The 13,862-nt window shown below is 41.8% G+C and overlaps 1 protein-coding gene across 1 annotated transcript in view; it reads right to left on the bottom strand.

The window, feature by feature from the left end:
* Positions 1–3,408: 3,408 nt before the first annotated feature.
* LOC139560959 (RAS guanyl-releasing protein 2-like) overlaps positions 3,409–13,862 on the bottom strand; it is a 91,644-nt gene continuing 81,190 nt past the window's right edge. The window contains exons 16-17 of the mRNA XM_071377707.1: positions 13,370–13,432; positions 3,409–6,818 (exon numbers count right to left, since the gene is read on the bottom strand). Of these exons, the coding sequence (XP_071233808.1) occupies positions 13,374–13,432 (59 nt within the window). The 3' untranslated portion in view covers positions 3,409–6,818; positions 13,370–13,373. The remainder of the gene's footprint in view (positions 6,819–13,369; positions 13,433–13,862) is intronic.

The following is a 13,862-nucleotide window of genomic DNA, read 5'->3' as shown; positions in this document are numbered from 1 at the left end:
AGCTACTATTATTAAGAGATTACCATCCAAGGCGGTACCGACATCATAACTAGTTTTCCGGGGTCAGGTCTTTAATCATAGGGACGAGGTGTAAAGTCATTAAATACACACACCGGAAAGTGTGGGTCATACAAGATATTCAGTATCCAGTGTGTTATAGAGAGACAGAGAGGGCAAATACATATTCAGTCCATGCCACTCAAGCTCCCCCTCTCTCTCTCTCTCTCTCCAAACAAATCAAGACACTCGTATGTCACTACAGAGGAAGGGTGTGAGAATAAATGGTAGACAATGATAACAGCAGGAGAAGTCTGTTTGTTCAGTTTTAAGACTGAATGGCTTGACACTCGGCGGACCTTTAAGTTCAATGATAACCGACGGACACAATAATGACTGTGTGTGTGTGTGTGTGTGTGTGTGTGTGTGTACATAATAATAAACAATAATACATGAGGTATATAGCGCTTTACAAGGACCTAAAGTCGTTGAAACAAAAAAACAGAAGTCAAAACAACAACAAAAACTCCAGACGAAACAAAAACATGAAACAAAGTGAAGGGGGTAGGGATCAAGGGAAGGAGTGTGATGTGTCAATGTATGAGTGTGCGAGCGAGCGAGCAGATGTTGCCAGTGTGTTGTGTGATTCCGGACTCTGACATTACTCATTCTGATATTTACTTTTTGGATTATGTGCGTATTGTTTTGTATTGCTACTGTAGGTATTATTACTGCACTGTTGGAGCTAAAAACACAAAGCATTTCGCTGCACCTGCGATAACATCTGCAAATCTGCATATGGGACCAAAAAACGTTGATTACATTTTCAAAGTTTGTGTGTGTGGGGGGAGGGGGGGGGTAGCGGGCTATGTGTAGGCCATGGTGAAGAGGTGAGCGTGCATATGTGAGAGAGCAAGTTTGTAAAACAAAGTAACTGATTTGATGAATACAAAACGTTTATTAAGTTGTTTATAGGAATTCTATCCTTTCCTCGTGACAGAAAATGTTTTATATACATTTCCTCTCTGTGAAATGCTCTTGCTCCCCAATGACTGTGCCCTGGAGTAACTGCTTATCGCTTTAACAGCTCAACACCGCCACCAAGTGGTCTAGTATGGTACTAGTGGTGCTGCTTGAGCAGCTCATATTGATGTGGGTACATGTACGTTTCATTGCCACTAGGGGGCAGTGTAATCTCTGTAAATACACTATGTGTTTTCATAATTTTCCAAAGAGAAAAAAACTCTGTTCGCTATGCTCTCAAGCTGTTTGAGTCGACATTAAAATCAATAATGTTCATTATTTCAAAATGAGAAACATGAGAACCCTACTACTCTAACAATGTCAATATTATTTACACCTGTATACAGGCTACACGAAATCAAATCTGTCAGTCACTCATGTACTCAATTGTATCCATAGCCATGGCAACCAACACAGCCTACACTTGAAGGTATTTTTCTTTAATAACTACCTATTCTGATGGTATGTTGGGTCAAATACTTGAGTATTTGAGATGCGCTGGAATATTCCAATGTTTCCATAATGGTCAAACTAAATCAAGTCCAGCTTAAGCATTTAACCCCGGTCTGAAGTGCACTGCACACCAAAATAGGGCCAATAAGGTATTATATTAGGACAGCCTCAACTCCCGTTAAGAATAACATGCCGACCACACCGCTCGCGAAGCATGCGTGAGTGTTGCAAAATAAATGTACACATTCATGTTATTCAATAATTACATCTAAAACAGCTAGCGCGCGACAGCAAGCATCTGCATAGCCAGGCGCTAAAATACAACTTTGTTCTGTTTTCAAAGTGTGACGCGCGCTGCAAGTCCCGCCTCTCCTATCTCCTCATTGGTTTTTAGGAGCATGTACCCACGTGGGTGGCTGAAAGATTAACTGAGGTCCACACTCCAGTCCAGTTTTGGGCGGTAAAAGCACTTTAAAGATGGTTGCCAACCCCCATATAAAGTTCACAGAAGAAGAAGACTGGAGAGGCTGCGATTACTAGAAACTTTCCCTTTTTACCTGTGGATTGATTGTCGGAGTAGAGAACACACTATTTTGTGGGATTCAAAATGGGTCAAAATTCTACAAAGATCCAGAAAAAAAGGGCCTCATGCATTTCAGATAAAATATCAACCCAGTAAGTTAGCAACAGCAAGCTAGCTAGCTAAATGTCCACGAACGTTTCATGTGTTTTCGACCTGTCCCCAAATGAATATAGTTGGTTCAGAGTTCGTTCTGATATTTCAACCTGCGTGTTCTGATCGCATCTGGTGTGGATGGACAAAATCAACATTCGCAATATGGCACCGCGTGTGCCCGGTCTAGAATGCATGCGAGGCTGTCCTAATATGGACGCCAAAATCCTAAAACATGGTAGCCTGAATATCAACTGGGCTTATTACTTACCTTTGCTTGTTCTACTGAACCAGTCTTCTCAACGAGCTTCGAATTCTTTCACATCAAGGTCGCCGAGGGAAATTGGCTAACAACGAAAGGCTATTTCCTGCAGCCTTCATTACAACGTAATTAGCCGTGGCGCTATTAGATTTCCCTCATTTCAGCCTATTGAGATCAATATCACTCAGGGCCACAGCTAAATGACTGTGATCGGGCTGGGGTTTTATGTAGCTGAGTGGAAAGTAACAATAACGGGCCTAGTCCCAGTCGTTCTGGTAGCCTTCCGTGAGTTAGAAAGTAGAAAAAGGGCTTAATTGCTTAAATCTCTCACGATCCCTTTAAGTATCGAAGCTTTGATGGGAAAACAAAACAAAAAGTCTAACTACTGTGCTTGGTTTCTCTTCAGACTTTTTAAACCTTTGTTTTGTCTGACAAAATCACAACAGCAGCACCGTGACGTAATCAGATCACTATATGACTTACGGTATGCATTTGTAAGAGTTGAGTCGAGGTGTCGAAGCAGGTGTGTGTGTGTGTGTGTCTAAGGCCAGTCCAACCATCTGTTCAGACAGTCCTTAACAACTCTGCGGATGCAATTACACCCAGCTAAGAAAATAAGTGAAACATCCTCACTCAATCAATAAAGCAACATACTCTCGCAGATTCAGATAGCGCAAGGTGAAGAGAGCTCTCTTCTCATCCCACATGTGAGCGTTTAGAAATATGACATATAATAGCATTGGAATGGAATTTAAGCCGGGGTAAAGATGAATATAGCCACAAAAGAAATCAATGCTCTATTGGACCAACGTGCGAGATGAAAACTGAGCATTCAAATAGCTGTTGACTTAGTTTCTTGGGTGATTAGAGAATACATTGAATCTGGCTGTGTAAGAAATCCAATACTGGGCATCTTATCTCGATAATACAATAAGGTAGGAAATGTGTGTTGGATCTGAACTTCAGACAAGGATTATGTTTGAGTCTCAACACACACACACACAGAAAGAGACAATACTTTATTGGGTAGCAGTGCTGCTAGTCATGTTGTAAATCCTTATTTAAAACATAGTATAGTGATGTATTCGGCATTTAACACTAAGAAAAAGCTGATATCCAAATAATGACTTACATGATATCAGTTTAAAGTATTCATTCATTCACCTACAGTAACAATTGAGAACCCTGTCCAGGACAGACTGACAAGGGCAGGTTGGAAGTTTGGTTTTGTAGAGAGAAGCAGGATATATTATTCAGTATTAATGAAAGCCATTCAGAGGAAGAACTTCATTCAAAGGTACAAAGCAGCCAACAATGGGGGACTCAAACTCGTATTCCTCAGAGGGTATGAGTCATAATAACCATAAAACCTAGCGGTCAAACAGGTTAAAGGTTCCAATTGTTTTTCCACCATTCAATTTTCCTATAGGGTATTTTAGAAACACTTAAAATAAGGTCTGTGTTTTGTGTAGGCTTACCCTGGCGTGACATTTTGATAACCGTGTAAGTCTCTCTAGGACAAGGTGACTTTTATAAAAATATTCACCTGTATTTACCCCCCAAAATGAAATGCTAATTGCTGCTAATGTGGCTATCCTAAAGAACTACAAATGCCATGATTATCTGGACAAGACTGGTGAATCAAGGCAAAGGTAAAAATCTCTGGATTAACTATCTAATGTTAGCTAACATTTAGTAATTAATAAATTGGCTACATTTCTTTATATGGACATTTCTGTGAACTGTCTTGTGCGAGTTTTAAATTGACACAATACCTGTTAGCAAAGGTGTCAGCTAGAGATGACGTGCAGGAGCTTGCAGGGATTTGTAGTTTTGCATGATGTCTACTTTGACGCTAATTAGCGTTTTCGAATACGAGAGTAAATAGAGCCAAATATATTGTCACCTTGTCCGAGAGATATGTACATGGTTATCAAAACATCACGCCAGGGTAAGCCTACACGAAATCTTGCCCTTATTTGAAGTGTTTCTAAAATCCCCTTTGGGTGAAATGTATGGCGGGAAAACTAATGGAACCATTTCTCTGTTGACCGCTAGGTTTTATGGGTATTATGACACCTCCACTGTGGGGCTCTTATAGACAGACCCCAAACTACTACATTTAGGACACTCGCCTATAGGATTTTATATTGCCATAAAAAATATATATATATGCGTGCTACATAAAAATACACTCAACAGAAAAGACATTTGGCAAGAGTGGATCACCTCGAAGCATATTTGATATCCTCCTAATGCCCAGCAATTCATTTTTATCCACTCTAATGGACATTAAGTTTTGGTCCTTATCTCAGAGACCATACATGCCACAAGTAAATGTCCAGTTAAAAAACATTTAAAAGTTAATATTCTGTTAACTCATATCCAAATAATGTAGTTGACTTGTCCTATACTCGTATGTAGCCAAAGCATAAATTGTAGAAAAACACACTTCAAAAACCCCACCCCAATATGTGTATCTCAAACAAAACATTTAAAAAGAAAAGCATGCTATTTCCTCAGCGTATGATGTCATACTCCTAAGGAAGATGAGCTGGCCAATCAGCGATCTATGTTCATTCATATTTTTTTATGACCGGTAAACGGCCACACCATTCTTACACAGAAAATCTTATTTTAAACAAACATACCTTAATTTAAAAAATTTTAAGGAAAACTATTTTACTCATATTGTAATTAATCATAGGTCATATTTCATATACATCTGGAATCACGGGTCAGTTACTTTATGTCCTGTTCTACCTTTGAGAGGACATTATGGGAGTTTCAATGATATCACATGTATGAGGGTGTGACCTTTAACCTTCTCTCCTTGGTTAAAAAAAATAAACAATAAGAGCGTGTTCGTTAAAGTCCTCTGTAGTGGACATAAAAACTATGCTTTTCACTTACTGTATTGTTCCATATTTACTATCACCCAGTTAGTTTCACTACAGTGCACATCAAATAATAACAAACAATATTTGTTCAAATTACTTTCTTTGTACAATTTTTTTTCCTCCACCAAACACCTTTTTCCATCCCTTTTTTAAACTGGGTCTCAGGAGGATAAAATACAGGTTTTAACATGTCTCATAAAATAGAGTTCAAATCTCAGGACGATATATAATATTCACTGTTTCAAACTACATTCAAAGTTACAGAGAGGAAATGTACAGCGGCCCATGCACTGACACGGACCAGCATCATGACCATATACCATACTTTACGCACCACAGTCAAATTACCATAGGACAGTCATTCATATTCAGGTAATAGGAGGGTGGGAAATTCAACTGCATTCAAATAATATTCAAATTCTGGAGTTTTCCACAGTCCATTTGAGTTGTTGATATTGTCGCTCTTGAGATAGATCCAAGTGAGATTCCCAATCCAGGAATGCAGTCAACAGTTAGATTGGGAGCTGAAACAGTTCATCTCGGACATCGAACACATGGTGTTTTAAATTTCTCTCATACAATTCGCTATCAACACGATGGCAAACTACTAAGACAAAAGCAAAGCTTTCTCAGAAAGACGGAAGTCCGGGTGGCATCTAGCCTATACATTCTTTCTTGGCAATAACAGCACCTCTTGTATTTTGGAGAGACATTTAGGTTAGTAATTTAGAATAACGTACAGCTAAATGCACTGAAAACACAACACCACTGAAACTTGGAGGCAATAACGTTACACTAACCCAATGACATCTCTACCCTGAAAATACAATTATATGGATGTTTTTTTCCTATATTCAGTGCTTAAAACTATGTAAGAGGTGAAAACATGGGCCCATATCCAGAATCTAAAATGCAGATTTAACATAGAAAGACATTTGCGTCAAAAAATCACGTTCACTTGTTTAAAGGGAGTTGAGATACACAGAGGAAGAAGTATTAAGTGCTTGAAGATATGCAGTTGCAGTGTTTGTCCACCATGTGGCAGCATGTCTGTATCCTGTGTTGGGTTAAGTGCAATTTCTTCTCTCTCTCTGGAAGTCTCACCAGAGGTGTTCAGTCAGTGGTGTGAAACACGCTGAACATTGCAGATAGAAATGGAATGAAGAGCTTACACCAGTCCCTCTTCTACACATCAGACAATCTTATCTGCTCTACATAATGGATTTCTATCCGAGGCAGTCTGAAAGTTGCAAATAGAAATGGAATGAAGAGAGCAGACATGATTGCTCTATTCATTACATTTCTGCATGCAATGTTCAGACTCAGAAATCCATTACGTAGAGGAGATATGATTGTCTGTCATATAGAAGAGGGAAACGTGTCTGTTCTAGATCACAGATTGCACCCTTCTGAACAGACTCCAGCACTAAGGCCGCCATAGTAGGCTGTGCTTCTGGCTCACATCTTCTGTTGTTTCCTCCCAGCTGTGTGTTAGGCTGAATGCATACTTCTAGGAAAGTAATCAAAAGAGAAGAGTCATTCAATCTGACTACCGGTACTTGAAAACTCATTAGGCAACTTAAGTCATTGGCTAGTGGGCCCGACAAAGTTTGACCATTTTAGTAATTACAGAATGGCTGAAGGTACAGTGCATTTGGAAAGTATTCAGACCCCTTCACTTTTTCCACATTTTGTTATTTTACAGCCTTTTTCTAGAAGGAATAAAAAATAAAATACATCTTCAATCTACCTCATGAAAAAGCGAAAACAGATGAGATTTTTTTGCAAATGTACAAAAAATTAAAACATAAGTATTCAGACCCTTTGTTATGATACCTGAAATTGAGCTCAGGTGCATCCTGTTTCCATTGATCATCCTTGAGATGTTTCTACAACTTGATTGGAGTCCACCTGGGGTAAATTAAATTGATTGGACATGATTTGGAAAGACACACACCTGTCTATAATCAGGTCCCACAGTTGACAGTGCATGTCAGAGCAAAAACCAAGCCATGAGGTTGAAGGAATTGTCCGCAGAGCTCCGATACAGGATTGTGTCGAGGCACAGATCTGGGGAAGGGTACTAAAACATTTCTGCAGCATTGAAGGTCCCCAAGAACACAGTGGCCTCCATCGTTCTTAAATGGAAGAAGTTTGGAACCACCAAGACTCTTCTTACAGCTAGCCGCCTGGCCAAACTGAGCAATCGGGGGAGAAGGGCCTTGGTCAGGCAGGTGACCAAGAACCCGATGGTCACTCTGACAGAGCTCCAGAGTTCCTCTGCAGAGATGGGAGAACCTTCCAGAAGGACAACCATCTCTGCAGAACTCCACCAATCAGGCCTTTATGGTAGAGTGGCCGGACGGAAGCCACTCCTCAATAAAAAGGTACATGACAGCCCGCTTGGAGTTTGCCAAAAGACACCTAAAGGACTCTCTGACACCATGAGAAACAAGATCTTCTGGTCTGATGAAACCAAGATTGAAATCTTTGTCCTGAATGCCAAGCGTCACGTCTGGAGGAAACCTGGTACGGTGAAGCATGTTGGTGGCAGCATCATGCTGTGGGGATGTTTTTCAGTGGCAGGGACTGGGAGACTAGTCAGGATCGAGGGAAAGATGAACAGAGTAAAGTACAAAGAGATCCCTGATGAAAACCTGCTCTAGAGCGCTCAGGACCTCAGACATGGGCGAAGGTTCACCTTCCAACAGGACAAGGACCCTAAGCACACAGCCAAGACAACGCAGGAGTGGCTTCGGGACAAGTCTCTGAATGTCCTTGAGTGGCCCAGCGAGAGCCTGGACTTGAACCCAATCTAACATCTCTGGAGAGACCTGAAAATAGCTGTGCAGCGACACTCTCCATCCAACCTGACAGAGCTTGAGTGGATCTGCAGAGAAGAACGGGACAAACTCCCCAAATACAGGTGTGCCAAGCTTGTAGCATCATACCCAAGAAGACTTGAGGCTGTAAACGCTGCCAAAAGGTGCTTCGAAAAAGGACTGACTAAATGAGATTTTTTATTTTTACCCCATTTTTCTCCCCAATTTCGTGGTATCCAATTCAAATCAAATCTTATTTGTCACATACACATGGTTAGCAGATGTTAATGCGAGTGTAGCGAAATGCTTGTGCTTCTAGTTCCGACAATGCAGTAATAACCAACAAGTAATCTAACCTAACAATTCCACAACTACTACCTTATACACACAAGTGTAAAGGGATAAAGAATATGTACATAAAGATATATGAATGAGTGATGGTACAGAACGGCATAGGCAAGATGCAGTAGATGGTATAGAGTACAGTATATACATATGAGATGAGTAATGTAGGGTATGTAAACATAAAGTGGCATAGTTTAAAGTGGCTAGTGATACATGTATTACATAAAGATGGCAAGATGCAGTAGATGATATAGAGTACAGTATATACATATACATATGAGATGAGTAATGTAGGGTATGTAAACATTATATTAAGTGGCATTGTTTAAAGTGGCTAGTGGTACATTTTTACATAATTTCCATCAATTCCCATTATTAAAGTGGCTGGAGTTGAGTCAGTATGTTGGCAGCGGCCACTAAATGTTAGTGGTGGCTGTTTAACAGTCTCATGGCCTTGAGATAGAAGCTGTTTTTCAGTCTCTCGGTCCCTGCTTTGATGCACCTGTACTGACCTCGCCTTCTGGATGATAGCGGGGTGAACAGGCAGTGGCTCGGGTGGTTGTTGTCCTTGATGATCTTTATGGCCTTCCTGTGACATCGGGTGGTGTAGGTGTCCTGGAGGGCATGTAGTTTGCCCCCGGTGATGCGTTGTGCAGACCTCACTACCCTCTGGAGAGCCTTACGGTTGTGGGCGGAGCAGTTGCCGTACCAGGCGGTGATACAGCCCGACAGGATGCTCTCGATTGTGCATCTGTAGAAGTTTGTGAGTGCTTTTGGTGACAAGCCGAATTTCTTCAGCCTCCTGAGGTTGAAGAGGCGCTGCTGCGCCTTCTTCATAACGCTGTCTGTGTGGGTGGACCAATTCAGTTTGTCCGTGATGTGTACACCGAGGAACTTAAAACTTTCCACCTTCTCCACTACTGTCCCGTCGATTTGGATAGGGGGGTGCTCCCTCTGCTGTTTCCTGAAGTCCACAATCATCTCCTTTGTTTTGTTGACGTTGACTTTTCAACTTCCGGCGCCGAATTGTTAGTAGTTTCTATCTTGTCTCATCGCTACAACTCCCGTATGGGCTCGGGAGAGACGAAGGTCGAGAGCCATGCGTCCTCTGAAACACAACCCAACCAAGCCGCACTGCTTCTTAACACAGCGCGCATCCAACCCGGAAGCCAGCCGCACCAACGTGTCGGAGGAAACACCGTACACCTAGCGACCTGGTCAAGGTGCACTGCGCCCGGCCCGCCACAGGAGTCGCTAGTGCGCGATGAGACAAGGATATCCCTACCGGCCAAACCCTCCCTAAGCCGGACGACGCTCGGCCAATTGTGCGTCGCCTCATGGACCTCCCGGTCGCGGCCGGCTGCGACAGAGTCTGGGCTCGAACCCAGAGTCTCTGGTGGCACAGCTAGGACTGGAGAGATCTTTTTTTGATAGATAGATAGATAAGATAGATGAAGTCGGAAGTTTACATACACCTTAGCTAAATACATTTAAACTCAGTTTTCACAATTCCTGACATTTAATCCCAGTAAAAATGTCCTGTCTTAGGTCAGTTAGGATCACCACTTTATTTTAAGAATGTGAAATGTCAGAATAATAGTAGAGTGATTTATTTCAGCTTTTGTTTCTTTCATCACATTCCCAGTGGGTCAGAAGTTTACATACACTCAATTAGTATTTGGTAGCATTGCATTTAAATTGTTTAACTTGGTTCAAACGTTTCCGGTAGCCTTTCACAAGCTTCCCACAATAAGTTGGGTGAATTTTGGCCCATTCCTCCTGACAGAGCTGGTGTAACAGTCAGGTTTGTAGGTCTCCTTGCTCACACACGCTTTTTAAGTTCTGCCTACACATTTTCTATAGGATTGAGGTCAGTGCTTTGTGATGGCCACTCCAATATCTTGACTTTGTTGTCCTTAAGCCATTTTGCCACAACTTTGGAAGTATGCTTGGGGTCATTGTCCATTTGGAAGACCCATTTGCGACCAAGCTTTAAACTTCCTGACTGATGTCTTGAGATGTTGCTTCCATATATCCACATCATTTTCCTCCCTTATGATGCCATCTATTTTGTGAAGTGCACCAGTCCCTCCTGCAGCAAAGCACCTCCACAACATGATGCTGCCACCCCGGTGCTTCACGGTTGGGATGGTGTTCTTCGGCTGCAAGCCTCCCCCCTTTTCCTCCTAACATAACAATGGTTATTATGGCCAAACAGTTGTATTTTTGTTTCATCAGACCAGAGGACATTTCTCCAAAAAGTACAATCTTTGTCCCCATGTGCAGTTGCAAACCGTAGTCTGGCTTTTTATGGCGGATTTGGAGCAGTGGCTTCTTCCTTGCTTAGCAGCCTTTCAGGTTATGTCGATATAAGACTCGTTTGTACTGTGGATATAGATACTTTTGTACCGGTTTCCTCCAGCCTCTTCACAAGGTCCTTTGCTGTTGTTCTGGGATTGATTTGCACTTTTCGCACCAAAGTACGTTCATCTCTAGGAGACAGAACACGTCTCCTTATGAGGGCTGCGTGGTCCCATGGTGTTTATACTTGTGTTCTATTGTTTGTACAGATGAACGTGGTACCTTCAGGTGTTTTGAAATTGCTCCCAAGGACGAACCAGAGTTGTGGAGGTCTACAATTTTTTGTCTGAGGTCTTGGCTGATTTATTTTGATTTTCCCCTGATGTCAAGCAAAGAGGCACTGAGTTTGACGGTAGGCCAGGAAATACATCCACAGGGATTCCACCAATTGACTCAAATGATGTAAATTAGCCTATCAGAAGCTTCTATAGCCATGACATCATTTTCTTGAATTTTCCAAGCTGTTTAAAGGCACAGTCAACTTAGTGTATGTAAACTTCTGACCCACTGGAATTGTGATACAGGTAATTATAAGTGAAATAATCTGTCTGTAATCAATTTGTTTGAAAAATTACTTGTCATGCACATAGTAGATGTCCTAACCGACTTGCCAAAACTATAGTTTGTTAACAAGACATTTGTGGAGTGGTTGAAAAACGAGTTTTAATGACTACAACCTAAGTGTATGTAAACTTCCGACTTATATACAGTGGGGCAAAAAAGTATTTAGTCAGCCACCAATTGTGCAAGTTCTCCCACTTAAAAAGATGAGAGAGGCCTGTAATTTTCATCATAGGTACACTTCAACTATGACAGACAAAATGAGGAAAAAAATCCAGAAAATCACATTGTAGGATTTGTTATGAATTTATTTGCAAATTATGGTGGAAAATAAGTATTTGGTCAATAACAAAAGTTTCTCAATACTTTGTTATATACCCTTTGTTGGCAATGACAGAGGTCAAACGTTTTCTGTAAGTCTTCACAAGGTTCACACACACTGTTGCTGGTATTTTGGCCCATTCCTCCATGCAGATCTCCTCTAGAGCAGTGATGTTTTGGGGCTGTTGCTGGGCAACACGGACTTTCAATTCCCTCCAAAGATGTTCTATGGGGTTGAGATCTGGAGACTGGCTAGGCCACTCCAGGACCTTGAAATGCTTCTTACGAAGCCACTCCTTCGTTGCCCGGGCGGTGTGTTTGGGATCATTGTCATGCTGAAAGACCCAGCCACGTTTCATCTTCAATGGCCTTGCTGATGGAAGGAGGTTTTCACTCAAAATCTCACGATACATGGCCCCATTCATTCTTTCCTTTACACGGATCAGTCGTCCTGGTCCCTTTGCAGAAAAACAGCCCCAAAGCATGATGTTTCCACCCCCGTGCTTCACAGTAGGTATGGTGTTCTTTGGATGCAACTCAGCATTCTTTGTCCTCCAAACACAACGAGTTGAGTTTTTACCAAAAAGTTCTATTTTGGTTTCATCTGACCATATGACATTCTCCCAATCTTCTTCTGGATCATCCAAATGCTCTCTAGCAAACTTCAGACGGACCTGGACATGTACTGGCTTAAGCAGGGGGACACGTCTGGCACTGCAGGATTTGAGTCCCTGGCGGCGTAGTGTGTTACTGATGGTAGGCTTTGTTACTTTGGTCCCAGCTCTCTGCAGGTCATTCACTAGGTCCCCCCGTGTGGTTCTGGGATTTTTGCTCACCGTTCTTGTGATCATTTTGACCCCACGGGGTGAGATCTTGCGTGGAGCCCCAGATCGAGGGAGATTATCAGTGGTCTTGTATGTCTTCCATTTCCTAATAATTGCTCCCACAGTTGATTTCTTCAAACCAAGCTGCTTACCTATTGCAGATGCAGTCTTCCCAGCCTGGTGCAGGTCTACAATTTTGTTTCTGGTGTCCTTTGACAGCTCTTTGGTCTTGGCCATAGTGGAGTTTGGAGTGTGACTGTTTGAGGTTGTGGACAGGTGTCTTTTATACTTATAACAGCTTCAAACATGTGCCATTAATACAGGTAACGAGTGGAGGACAGAGGAGCCTCTTAAAGAAGAAGTTACAGGTCTGTGAGAGCCAGAAATCTTGCTTGTTTGTAGGTGACCAAATACTTATTTTCCACCATAATTTGCAAATAAATTCATAAAAAATCCCACAATGTGATTTTCTGGATTTATTTTCTCATTTTGTCTGTCATAGTTGAAAATTACAGGTCTCTCTCATCTTTTTAAGTGGGAGAACTTGCACAATTGGTGGCTGACTAAATACTTTTTTGCCCCACTGTATATATATATAAAAACGTTTGCAAAAATGTTTAAACCCATTTTTGCTTTGTCATTATGGGGTGTGTAGATTTAGGGGGGAAAACAATTTAATGCGTTTTAGAATAAGGCTGTAACATAACAAAATGTGGAAGAAGTGAAGGGGTCTGAACACTTTCCGAATGCACTGCATACATCACAGGCCAGGCCAGGCGTATTGGGGTAAGTTAGGGTTAGGGAAGAGGAAACCATTTCCTTCTCACCTGGTTATAGATGGATATCAAACATTCCTTCCTCCACAGCCTCTTGGTCTTCCTCTACAATCACTGAGTGAGAAGGAGGGAGAAAAAGATGAATAATGCAGGCAGGCAAATATCCATTTCTAATTAATACCCCAAAACAAGCCATCAAATTCTATAACCACCTAAAAACAAGAGACCTCCCACTCCTACCACTACAAAGCCCTGAAATGCCAAGAGATGAAAATAGACAAAGTCCCCTCATCCAGCTAGTCCTGAGGCTAAGTTCATTAACCACTACCAACCCAACAAAGCCTCAGGACAGCGAGAAAGAGAGAGAGAGCGAGCGAAAAAGAGAGAGAGAGCGAGCGAAAAAGAGAGAGAGCGAGAGAGAGCGAGCGAAAAAGAGAGAGAGAGAGCGAAAAAGAGAGAGAGAGCGAGCGAGAGAGAGAGCGAGCGAAAAAGAGAGAGAGAGCGAGAGAGAGCGAGCGAAAAAGAGAGAGAGCGAGCGAAAAAG

This window comes from Salvelinus alpinus, chromosome 31 (genome assembly GCF_045679555.1).
Source record: "Salvelinus alpinus chromosome 31, SLU_Salpinus.1, whole genome shotgun sequence".
NCBI classification, from domain to species: domain Eukaryota; kingdom Metazoa; phylum Chordata; class Actinopteri; order Salmoniformes; family Salmonidae; genus Salvelinus; species Salvelinus alpinus.
The sequence above is the reverse complement of the archived record's forward strand: the minus strand, read 5'-3'. Positions and strand labels throughout refer to the sequence as shown.